At 39.5% G+C, this 13490-nt stretch overlaps 1 protein-coding gene across 1 annotated transcript in view; it reads right to left on the bottom strand.

Annotated features, from left to right (window-relative positions):
• LOC139313131 (neuronal acetylcholine receptor subunit alpha-7-like) overlaps positions 1 to 10737 on the bottom strand; it is a 95100-nt gene extending 84363 nt beyond the window's left edge. Inside the window, exon 1 of the mRNA XM_070938528.1 lies at positions 10659 to 10737. Within this exon, the coding sequence (XP_070794629.1) occupies positions 10659 to 10737 (79 nt within the window). The remainder of the gene's footprint in view (positions 1 to 10658) is intronic.
• Between the last annotated feature and the right edge of the window lie 2753 nt (positions 10738 to 13490).

The raw sequence follows: 13490 nt of genomic DNA on the forward strand, positions 1-13490 counted from the left end.
TTTTTTACAATACCTGTGTCACAATGTCACACGAGAGTACATACGGGCAGAGCCTGCATAATGATATTGTAATGCACATTTTATCATATGGATAAAATTTCGGTTTGAATCAGATGCCTCTAATGAATGAATTAATGTATTTTAGTTTTAGTGTGGATGGAATCCATTGCTTTACCCTCTTTATTTCATCAAATACTGCCAAACATGATCTCATAGCTTTTTGTCACTTTATTTCTCATGAAACAAAAGCATGCCAGTAATTTAATTATTACGTTCATAATAAAAGTAGCACAACTTTCACAGTGCTATTCTATAAATTAATGCAAACTGTAAGGTGAACAATTGTTGCAAAATCTTTCATTTGGTTCTTAGTATATCCTCTTGAGTGCCAAGGGATAAAATTAAGCCAACACTGCTCATTGCCCAAAACAAACAGATCCCTCCTGGATATGTAGCAGCTCCATTAAACAGAAGTCCTCTCTCTATTGCTGAATTGAAATACTATCTATTCGTTCTTGAGTCAGCTGTAAACTACATCAGCATGTCCTCATTGATGATCCAGGCACTCTTGCTTCAATTCCCAAATACTGTCAGTCATCTGACTTCCTTCTCACATAAGTGAGAAAGCCTCACAGATGTTATTGCATTTAAGACTGTCCTTGGACAATTCTAAAATAAGGAGGGAAAGCTAAGGCAAGTTAAACCTGCCTCATTCCTGAGTTGGGAACAACATGAAAGCAATGATATACAGACACAGCAGACAATAGATGTTTATCAGGTCACGTTTGCACTGCAGTTAGGTGCAAGTAGAGAATGGCTCAGAGATGACTATCTATGATACTAATAAGATTTCACTGCCATGACAGACTCTTCACACTAAATAAAACTTGGCAACATGACAAAGATTTTTCCAACTGGACAAATTTTGGAGAATGGCCTGATGCTTTTTTTGTTAAATCATAAACCTTTTCTGTTATTATATATCTACACATTTAATTATGGAAGGGCTTTACTGTTAAATTTCATGGATTCGAACATTTCATAAACAAAAATATCCACACAAGAACACAGGAAGATGGGGCAAGTTGAAACATCTGGCATATTTACTTACCTATCTATCTATCTATCTATCTATCTATCTATCTATCTATCTATCTATCTATCATCTATCTATCTATTTAATATTGCCACCTATTCGCCCATGGCATAATTTAGTCAAGAGTACCAGACACCTATACTTATAACAACTGTGCAGATTCCAATACATCAAGCTGTATTTGCTCCAATTTTCTCTTCTGTGCAATATGAAAACTGAAAGAGATTCTTTTGCATTGGGCTGTATCTCCAAACCTTGGAATATGTGAAGAAAAGCATTACAATCATTGTAAATCTAAAAAGTTATATAATTTTACAATATATCTAAAGTCAGGATAAACATCAGCTGCCACAAACATCCAGAACTAGGAATAATAAACAAATACTGCAGAGATATTCCTGTCTCTGCCCTGAAGAGCTCTTGATATATTTCATAAAACAAAAATCAGGAGTATTCAAGGCAGGTAGTGATCAGATATATTTGTTGGCCAGACAGTCTGTTAAGAGGAATGAGTTATCTTCATGTCTGGGATTTGATGGAAAGACTCCTGGGACTCTTAAAAACTATTATCAGTGCTTTTTCCCTCCGTATTCCAAGACTCAGCAACATGTTATACCCCGTGTATCCAAATTAGGGATTCAAGAGGTTCACTAAGATCAGTCTAGTTATCAAGGACATGAGAGGCATTTCATATTCCATCTAACTCATCTTGAAGTTTTCCATTTATGGTGCCCTTCAAAATATCAGCTTCTTTATATAAGAAAATGAATTGGATACATGAAATATGTAAAAACATAGCAATTTTGTAGAGCTGGATACTTACAGAGTAAGTATTCTTATATATTTGTAGTTTATAAAGCAGGGTATATTTGTGATTTCAAAAATGGCAAATAACTCACGGGTTCCACACTAAAGCATGCTGTTCTTTCAGGCTCTGTAATCATCAGTCAGACTGTGCAATAGTCAGTGGAATGCAAACTACAATACAATTTTGGTAAAGGTAAAATGGAAGTGTGCTGTATAGAAGCACTTCTCACATTACTGAATTAACTTATAAAGATTCCAGAAGATCTGGCTTTGGGCCAGGATGGATGAAGCTCCTTGTTGATTGCATGATATATTTGTCATTGACCTGATTCCTTATCTTCTTTGGTGATTATTTTTTAATTTACATTTCTGGTTTTGTTTTGTTTTATGCTGTAAACTGCCCAGAGTCAATTGTGCAGGAACCTAAGTCAAATCAATCAATAATGGGGAAAAAAGTACACACTACATTCAAAGAGAATGATTGGCATATGCATTTAGGACAGGTGAGCTATACTATACTTGACAACACACAAGCTTTTAAATGAAAGCTATATACTTTTCTTTAGGAAAGATTTTGAAGAGCCCTTAGAATAAATAGAAAAAATAGTAAATGTGATTATAACACATTAAAAGACATAAATGTGCAGTTAAATGATAATTTAAGCCGGAAGCAAAAATTTCCAGTCAAATAAATCTGTGTCTATCCAGAGTATTTGACCTTATACATGTTTTGCTGATGGCTAAATCTGATATATTGTTTGTCTTTTCCAAATATGTTGTAGCTTGGTGAGAAAATTTATAATCTTTCAACTTGACAGGGGAAAAAATGTGCCAGTGTTAGCAGTTTCCTCTGGAATGAGTAAGCCGCAGGGGATTGTTGAGTTCCTTAATAGTCCAAGCAAACTCACAATATGCTCAGTTCTAGAACCTTTTGAATTGGCTTCTGAGTTTAATGGGGATACGGTTTGCTTTAGCTGGTTTTATTGTTTGTAAACTATCTAAATTGTGGTGATTAATGGGGGGTATAAATATAAAGCCAGTCTGGTATAGTGGTTAAGGTATCTGGCTAGAAGCCAGGAGACTGTGAGTTGTAGTCCTGCCTTGGGCACAAAGCCAAGTGACCTTGAGCCAGTCACTTTCTCTCAGCCCTAAGAAAGAGACAATTACAAATGCCTTCCAAAAAACCTTGCCAAGAAAAGAGCAAGGATTTGTCAGGGAGGTCTCTGAGATGCGGAGTCAATTGAATGGAAGAAAAATAAATAAATACTTTAATTAATTGATTGATTAACTGCATAGCCTTTTCAAAAAATAACCCCACATGCATCAGCATGTATAGGGTTATTGTGTTAGTCCCCAACCTGGTGCTGTCAAGAATCATTAAACTGTAGCTTCCTGAATTCCAAGCACGGTTAATTAACTAAATCTAAACATGCTAATATTGAAAGTCTGTTTTCCTGTCACTGAAATTGCACAAAGCTTGATGCCCAAAGAATCTCTCTAGAGAATATAGATTATAGATAGTCGTCAAATTGCAATCATTCATTCAGAACTGTTTGAAGTTATGGCAGCACTGAATAAACAGACTTATTGATCTGTGGCCACCTGCTGGGGGTGGGGCACCCAGCCGGGCTGATCACCCTGAAATCATGTTTCCCTGAAAATAATCCCTAGTGCTTATTTTTGGAGCCCTAAAAACTATAAGACCGGGACTTATTTTCAGGGAAACACGGTATCTATCTCCCGCCTTTATTATTCTTTTAAATAACTCAAAGCAGAGAACGTAATTAATGCTCCATTCTTCTCCTATTTTCCCCATAATATCCCTATGAGGTGAATTGGGCTGGGAGAGCATAATTGACCCAAGATCATCACCCAGCTGGCTTTCACGACTAAGATGGGACTAGAACTCACAATCTCCCACTTTCTAGCCTGGTGCCTTAGTACTTGTCCTTTTAACAGCTACTGCCCTTAACTTGGGCACCTCAACTGGCTTTCACTGTGTTCTTGCTCCTGCTGCTGGTGAGGTGTGATCTGGGCTTCGTGATACAGAACAGAACAGAACAGAACAGAACAGAACAGAACAGAACAACATCCCAGAACCATGGCATGCTAAAAAGCCCCTTTGCACCACACTCGTGAACCAAGCTGGGGTTGGCCTTTGCATTACAAAATAAAGTGAAAAGCAGCTGTGGCACCAGAAAGCCCTCACGCTGCGAAAAGAAAGTGAAAAAGAACCCTGGAGCTTTTTCAGTAGGGTTGTTTTTTTTTGAGTCACCATGCTACTCACTTTTTCACTTTTTTTCCCCAGCAGTGGAAGCAAGAAGACAGTGAAGGTCAGCTGGGGCAGAGGACTGCAAGACAGCAGAGGTCAGCGTAATGGAATGCATGAGTAGCTTGAGGAAGAAGGAGAGATGCTTCCTAGCAAGCAATCAAGACAAGAAAAGCAGAAGCCCACAATTGCTTAATGGTTGAAAGTTAAAAGTGGCAGGCAGGAAGTTTGTTCCTTGAGACTTGCAAGACCGATGCCAGCTCTCCCAGGTAAACAAGACAGGAAACAGGATTAGATGAACAAATTCTACTTTATTATAAGGTTATGACACTAACAGAACTTTGCAAGTTTGAAGGTACAAACTTTCCACCTCTCTGATCCATTGGGGGGGGGTCTTTCTTATCAGTTTCTTTCTGTGTCTGTTATGTGATTGTGGGCTCCTATATCCTCCTGTCTGATTGTTTCCTAGACGTCATCTCTCCTTCTCTTTCCTCAAGGTTATGCATACATTCCATTACAATATCAGAGTACAGAATGACAAGGGCAGATGTGGCTAGGACTGGGCAGAGGCAGGTTTGGTTTCCTGAGGTGTGGCAAGCGGCCCCAGATCTGCATGGTTGTGGGCTGCTTGCCACCCTACAAGACAGTATGTAGGGTGGCCCAAAGGGCAGAGACAGGGGAAACTGCAGGCCAGAGGTGGGATTCAGCCTATTATGACCGGTTCGGGCAAACCGGTAGCTCCGACGATCAGCTGAGAGTGAACCGGTTCACACCGATCATCAGGTAGGCCCGCCCACCTACCCCTGCTCTATACTGACCTTTACTTGAAGCCCAGCTGATTGGCGTGGCACATTGCCATGCCTCAGCTGTTTTACTCACCAGGGCTGCAGTAGAAGGTAAGTTTTAGAGCTGTTTTCAAATGCACCATGCACATTCAGTGAACCGGTTGTTACACTGGTTGAATCCCTCCACTGGAGTAGGCCAATAAAGGAGAATATTTGTAGCTCAGGGTTGAAATGAAGGGTTCTTGTTGCTCTATTAGCTTGGTTGTTTTCTTGAAGACCTTTCATTACCCAAACTAGATAACATCATCAGTGCTAGCAAAGAGTGGGGTTGCTCTCAGTTTATATTCTAGTGGCTTGTCCTGTCAGCGTTGGTGGGGGTGGTCTTAAGAGATTCTTTGATTGGGCTGTTTCATGTTGGCTCATTTGGCAGTTCCTCGATTGGGGTATTGTTTACTCAATTGTTGGTCTGATATTAATGGCCCAAAGGGTGTCCCGAAGCGCAGACATAGAGGAAGATATAGGCAGTTGAAGAGAAGTTAGAAGCAATCCCTTACCTTCCTGAAGCTTGGGGCTGGGTGGGATCAAATCTGGAATGTTTTGGATTGAAGCTTAACAATATGCGATTCTCAGTTAATGACAGCAATGGGGAGTACTGGTACTGTGTCACTAAGTGATGCAGTGTCATGACATCTCGTTTAACAACCTCATTACTTAGCAATGAGAATTCCGGTCCCAATGGCAATTGTAAGTCGATGATTATCTATATAGATAAGGCATCACAAAAAGAGAGAGCCCTTGCATGTGATACATTTGCCAGAATTTCCTTTTCATACCGTTACTGCTGGCTTGTAATTCTGTGACTCAGTTCAACCAGCAGGCAGCAGGTTGAGATGCAGCTGTTGGAAATGCCACTGATTTTATATTTAAGGATATATGTTCTTTAAATTAATTTGCCACATTACGGCCTGGAGCAGATTTTATAAAATTCGCTCTCAACAAATGAAAGAGCGAATCACAGTCCCAGTTGCTACGCTGACAGATTGCTGCTGACACAGTAGAGAAGATGTCACATTAATTAATCTTTTATCTATGCTCTATCCCAAATAGAAGCACAGCATTAAAAAAAAAACACAGAGGAAAAGGCATTGTGTAATAATAACTTGCCATTCATTCATTTATCATGGAAGGAAATTGTTTCCCCACCCCATCTTTTCATCAGACCTTGTTCACCTGACCTTGTTAGCTGTACTGTTTCACTCAACAGTCCTTCAGAGCCTCTCATGACAGAGTTTCAGCCATCTCCCACACAGTTCAAATCCAACTTGCAGAATTTATGGACCCTCCAGTTATCTGTTAACCCTCCTGATCTTTCTAAACCTTCTATTGTTATGGCCTTGCTGGGACTACAGAAGCTGAGGAATGGTTAAGTATGTGGGATAACACAACAAATGGGAACCGTTCAGCTTGACAGGTCACAAGTTGCACAACTCTGACTTAATTTACTGCGCTGCTATAAAGACACTTTTAAAGTATTGTGTCATTTTATGATTCCTGCTGGACAGAAATACTAATCTTCAAACATTCATTGTCACAACCAGTATTAACTCTACATGTCCTATATTGGTACTGGACTGTGAAGATGTGATTCAATTGTATTCCCTGCAGGGCAGTGTTTTTTAGATGCTTCCATCTTTGAAGAAGTGACAGACAAGGCATTTATGACTATTGCCATATATTTCTTCCTTAATCTCTTGGCCTTTTGCTTCCCACAGTTGCACTGGTTAAATAAGAAGTTCCATTTGCCATCGAAAACAATGTAGTTAGGATCTGCAGTGAACTGTTTCTCAGCAGACAGCTCAGATGCAGTAAAGTTACATGACAAAAATCACAGAATCACTATATAGAATCATTCAAGAAGCTTTAAAAAAGCAAAAGTTGGGGACTATGCAACTAACTTATTCGACATAGTGATGGGTTAGAATTGTGCCAAGATCATCACTCTAATGGAGATTTTCACTTTAACTTAACCATTAAACACCTGGCCAAATTAATTAATACGTATTTTACTATTTATTTATATTGTTTATATTGTATATTAAATGTTGTATAATAGGTACTGCACACAGACTTTACTCTGAAATAAATACTACACTACCTCCTTTGCAACTCTTAATCTACTTTGTCATTTTGCATTCCTGAGCTTAGAAAAACATCAAAACAGTGATAGTATTAAAATCTCAGATGAGTTCAGTGGGCACCTCAATTGTTTATGGGCACTAATCCCAAATTTTGTAGGTACTGGCCTTGACCCCTGCAAAGAGGTTGCTTCTATATAAATTCCAAAAAAGCAAGAGACCAGAGACAGACCAAAAGGCATTACTAACGGGGTAGAAAACATAATTTTACGCCATTCAAAATGGGAAATCTATAATACACCTTAACAAGACCATTGACCTTTACTCCTATTGTAATGTATACTTATGCTAGCCAATACACATTACTACTTCATTTCTATCAGAATAGGTTATAGAAATGATACGCTGTTCAATCATATACATGTAGTTCCAGGACCTAAGCTTTCATAAACCTGTTTAGATCCCTGTAAGTAGTATTGCACTGTCCACATGCAATTGATTGAACCACTGTAATGGAAATAACTTATTAAAATCAGGGACATTCCTTAAACAAATGACTACAGGTGTTGATGCTGACAGCACTGAGCCACCATTCCCCCCCCCCACCAATCTTATGAAAAGGAAACCAAGTACACAGCACTATGTTTGATCCGCAGAATCGAAAGACATGATGGCCTTCATCTTCCCCACTCATGATCCTACTTTTCTGAAGTTACTCAGAATGGAAAGAAGAAAGGATGTGGGATACACAATGTCCTTTTCACCCATTCACCCATTCAAGAATGCTATAGTTATTTAGAATTACAGAATTAATCTCAAAAGCAGATTAATCATCTGAATATACTTTGATTAGGCTAACATGTTTCAAATAATTCAGATTATTTATTTACATATTTATTTCTCAAAAGTTGCATACTATTAAGAGTTCTATTACAAACACTCTTGGCAATTTACAAAGCAAACAATAAGATTTGCTAGACCCCATTCAACCTGATGTAAACATGTACATTTCAAATTAAAACATCACATGCAGCCAGCAAAAGTGGAAAGCAGGAGCTGGATGTTGGTCATGAAAACCTTATCTGAAAAGCCAAATTTGAATTGTTGTGGGGGTTTTTTAAGATAGAAGGGAGTTAGGGGTTATTGTTGTTAAAGATAACCCTCTAGTTTTCAGAGGCAAGAAACTTATTCCAGTGAAAGTGATGATAGATAAATATGGCTTTGCACCTTGGTCTCCTTTAACCACCAGACCTAAAATAACCTATAATATTCACCCCTGAGCAGAACAGAAACAAACCAGCCAAAATCACTATGGAAGGAGTAGTTTCCTCTTTGCCCAAGTAGAGCTTTAAATGCAGCACTTTGGACAGTACCTAATAAAGGCCAGTGCGGTATTCCCAATATACAGTAGGTGTTATAATACTGGACTGATTCTCACCAGTCAGCATGTGGGCTCCTGCTTTCTGAACTAGTTGCAGTTTCAAAGTTATCTTCAAGGGCAACACATTGCAGTAATCCAATCAAAAAGTAATGAAGACATTTGTAACTATAGCAAGGATCTCCAACTTTAATGAGGGTCTCAATTGTTGTACTAGTTTTAGTGGGGAAAGCCTCCTCAGAACGTCCAGATGGAGCCATGAATACCAACAGCTAGCCTAGTCTTTAGGCATTTCACATGCTTAAGGACTCTAGTGGAAATCAGCTATAAGATGCTTGGGCTACAACTTTAAGTCTAGTCATTTCACTCATTCTATGGAGGGAAAAACTATTTTCTACTATATCTAGCATTTTGGCCTGTCAATGGGAGGCCACCAGCAAGATAACAGAAGTTCTCCATTCCAGGACTATACTAGGCCCATCAAGTAATCCAACACAGAAGACGATATCTGCAAAAATATTTGGCCTTTTAGAGTCAAAGATACTATGGTAGTAAAAGAGTTGGTGATCCCATATACGGTATATATTAGATTACAACTCTCCATCTGCATCTTCAGACTATAGACTTACTTGAGCTTGCCCAATTAAACACACTTCTAAGTGTACATCTATAGCATTGCAATGTTAAGTTCATCTGAGTCCTAGAAAAAATTTTAATTATACGTTTAGCTTTATTATATGTATTTATTAATGTTTTTTTAAAAAAAGCAAGAAGCAAGACTGGAACGGAATCTTATGAACTGTCAAGCACTTTTTCTTCTCTGTTTTTATCATCTTGAGGGTATATATGGGAAATCCTCTGCTTGATAGTAATATTAAAATAAGACCATGTATATCCAAGTATTTATAATTAAAATACTTGTCAATCAGATTTAGGGACAAGAACAGGAATGTTAAAATTTTATTTAGTATGATAAATAGTCATTTATACTAGTAAGCTTTTACATGTTTTGTAGTATTTTTTCCTACAATAACCTTGTAAAGTAAATTAACATTTGCTTATTTTACAGATAAAGAACAGAGTACAAATAAGAAAGGGTAACTTATGTCTGGTCCTTAAATGAAGATACATCAGTTCAGATTTTTCTTTTGATACAAGTCAAATCAAGTTGATTTGATTTGATCCATTGGGATTTTACTCTTTGTACTGACATTGTTATATATTTTTATTTAGGATAGAAAGCTCCTGAAAATGTTATATTGTACTCTACTATTATATTTGTTGGGGTCTTTCCCCATTTTTAAAAACATTTATCTGGATTTCTGTTCTCTTGGTTTTTGTCAGCTGAACTACATCATCCTTGAACAATTTCATATTATACTGTAGCTATAAAGGACTAGATTGCATGTGCTGGTTCATTATATCTACTATATTCGTATCATCCTGGTCCATCTTCTAAAATTAAGCCCAAACCTATTCGGATCACTGGCATGAGACAAATGTATAAAAGTAAATAATACTATGCCAGCTAGAGTGAGTCAAGCTTCTTTCCACTGTCTAACAGAATTCTCTTTTCAATTAATTCCTGACTTATAGTAAAGTAAAAGGTAACAGGACAAATACTGAAGCAGGTAATTCTCTTTCTTTCTAATGAGACAATCCCCGACTGGCTCTTAAATCAATCCTATATTTATCTTGTCATATCTGAGGATAAATATGTTATATTTGGGTTAGGAATTTCACATTGCATTTTTTTTCTCCCGCCAGTTGCAGGCTTCTCATTTTTTTATAGCTGACGAGAGTATGTTCGCAAAAGAAGTTACCGAACCAGAAGAAAAAGTGGCACTTTTTAACAGTACTGTCATGAAATCGCCTCTCCCCCTCCAAGCTTTTATTCTAATTTGTGCACACACACACACATACACACACACCTCCTCCACCAAAAAAAAAAATTCAAAATAATAAAGAGGTTATCTGTAGTACAAGTTCCCATTTTTAATAGACCCTGTGGGAATAAATGATGTCCTTTCTTTCAAAAGACAAGGCTCCGGAGGCACCCCTCACCAAGGCAATCAGAAAAGATCCCACAGTGGTGTGTGTGTGTGTGTGTGTGTGTGTGTGTGTGTGTGTGTGTGTGTGTGTGTGTTTCCTCCCATAGCCCCAGCTATCAAAACAACCCAGGACTTACCTTGCAAAAAAGAGAGAAACAAAGATGCCCAGAGGTACAAGCCACAGTAGAGCAATCCCAGGCATCTCTCCGTAAGCATCGTCAAACCCGGACAGACACCAGACCTCACGGGAAGGAAGGGACTCTTCCCGCTTGCAACGGACGAGTGGGGGGAAAAGGACGCTGGAAAGAGCCCGGGTAAGAAGCCACTTTTGCCACCGGGATGGGGGGGGGGGGGACGGACGGACGGACAACAACAACACCTTGGTCCAAATTACACGTCCTCGCACTCCGGCTGCTTGCCGGTGAGAGCCAGCCAACACGGCTGACTTCCCTGAGATCGAAAGCGGCGAGGAGTTGTTAAGGGGGCTTGTTGCGTTTCGCGTCTCCCTCTCTCTCTCTCTCTCTCTCTCTCTCTCTCGCCCGAAGCGCCTTGCGCTTTTCACAGCCAGAGGGAAGGCAGGCGCCGAAGCCTAGAAGAGGGGCTGGAAGGGCGGCCGGGGGTGGAATGCGAAAGCGACATGGTGCTGCTCCGAGGCGGGGCGGGGAGGTGGGGGAGAGAGTGAGAGAGAGATTTGGTACCTTCCCAACTTGTCTTCGTAGCGGGTACCTCAGCAGCCCGCACGTCAGCAGGGGGGCTCTTTCTACGCTAGGAGGAGGAAGAGGAGGAGGAGGAGGAGGAGGAGGAGGACTGGTGAAGGGGCTCCTCTCGAGCTAACGCGCCAGGCGGTGCGAGACGACGGTCCAGTCGGATTGCTTACGTAGCTGCGGGAGAGATTTTTTTTTTCCCCAGTCACCGGAATTTTTATTTATTTATTTATTTTTTAATCGCCCGACGCGCTCAGGAAGACAATGAGGAGGCGCGAGGCTGCGAGGTGGGGGGGGGGGAGAGGGGACGAGCGCGCGCCAAGGGAGGAGTGGGGTGGGGGGCGCGCAAAACCGCGGGCGCGAAGGATGAAGAAGAGTCGAGAGAAAGTTGCTGGTGGGCTCCCTCGGGGAAGGTTTTACGGCGCCCGGGCTCAGTCCCTCACAGAAGAAAATGACTCAAACGCGAGGGGGGGATCTTTTCTGTCTCCCACGCTGTTTCGGCCCCCAGATATCCCAGCTCGGCCACGTCTCCGTCCTCCCCCCTTTCCCCCCCTTTCGTTTTTGGTTTAAGGAGCAGGCAATTTAAGCCCACCCCGGACCGAGCTCAGCTTTAGAAGAAAGGCTTTGAAAACGACATACTTTTTGTTGTTGTTAACTGTACTTTTTTTTTTCTTTGTTGGGAGACCTACAGCTTCAGTTAAAAAAAAAAAGAGAGAGGGGCATTGACTGACTTTTTTCTTTTTTTCCTTTTATGTGTACTGAGAGCATATGCACCAAAGACAAATTCCTTGAGTGTCCAATCACACTTGGCCAATAAAGAATTCTATTCTATTCTATTCTGTTCTGTTCTGTTCTGTTCTGTTCTGTTCTGTTCTGTTCTATTCTTAGGAGTAGTAGATGCCTTGAGCAAGGCAAGAGTTGCTTTCAATTAAAAAGGTCAGTTACTTCAAGGACAAGACACAAAATGCAGACACTAATCACACTATAGTATCTGGATCATATGTAGCCAAAGTTAACAATGCTGTAAAAACACAAGTTTTCCCATTAGCCTACGTTGGCTTTTACTTTTTAATGCAAAAAAAATAGTTATATAAGTAGTCTTTGACTTACAACCATTGTTCAGTGACTATTCAAAGTTACAATGTCACTGAAAAAAGGGACTTATCTTGCGTTTATGACCGTCACAACATCCTCATTGTTACAGCCAGAATTCAGGCTCTTGGCATCCAGTGTGTTTTTAACAATGGTTACAGCAATTCAGGTTCACGCGATCTCCATTTGTGACCATCCCAGCCAGCTTCCAAGAAACCAAGTAAATTGGAGGAAGATGAATTGGCCAAATCACCATGTGATTCACTTAATAACTGCAATGGTTCATTTAACAGCCATGACAAAAAAAAAGGTCATAAAAATCATATGTGTCTCATTTAACAACTGCCTTGTTTAGCAACAGGAATTCTGGTCCCAATTGTGGTTGTAAGTCAAGGAACTATCTGTATTGCGCGTAATGCTTTCTATAGGATAGTAAGTGGAAGAACAGCATTTGTTTGGACAACCTAGATTTATTTTTGTTAGAAAAAGTACTATCAGCTTATCCAATGCAATATTTACAATGAAACAAAAGGTTTATAGAGGATTTTATTAATCCAAGCTGCTGGCAAAGCAAATGGAGATACATGGAATTTTGGCAATTTTAAAGTAGTGAGATGGTTATCTCACTTCTTTCTTTTATTTATAAAACAAATATATTGTTTATATATAAATTCAGTTTCAAAAAATTGCTTTCTCACAAGTGACTCAGGATGCCTTGCATGCTGGCTAAGGAATTCTGGGAGCTGAGGTTGACACTCCTTAAAGTTGCCAAGTTTGAAAAATACTGATTTAGATCAACAAATCCTGTAGAGAAATGACTACACTCTCCGTCCTTTTCCCCAGAAATTTTTAAAGCAGCAATCTTGCTTAAATTAATTTACCAACTGATTCACATTTTTAGTGAAATTCTGCATATAAGAATATGGACCACAAGAAATAAAAAGTTGTGTTAAAGTTGAGGACTTTGAATGCAAAAAAGACTAAGCATCAACAAACTCTGGTGAAAATGTAAATATGATTTATTGTAGAGATCAAAAAAAAAAAATTCTGGTCCAAGAGGACAAGAAATATCTTATCTTTCCCCACTCTTTTTCTCCTCTTCTCCATATACCGTATTTTCCGGCGTATAAGACGACCGGGCGTATAAGACGACCCCCTACTTTTCCTGTTAAA

This window comes from Pituophis catenifer, unplaced genomic scaffold (genome assembly GCF_029215685.1).
Source record: "Pituophis catenifer annectens isolate HBS135680 unplaced genomic scaffold, rPitCat1.0.hap2 SCAF_2, whole genome shotgun sequence".
In the NCBI taxonomy this organism is placed as follows: Eukaryota; Metazoa; Chordata; class Lepidosauria; order Squamata; family Colubridae; genus Pituophis; species Pituophis catenifer.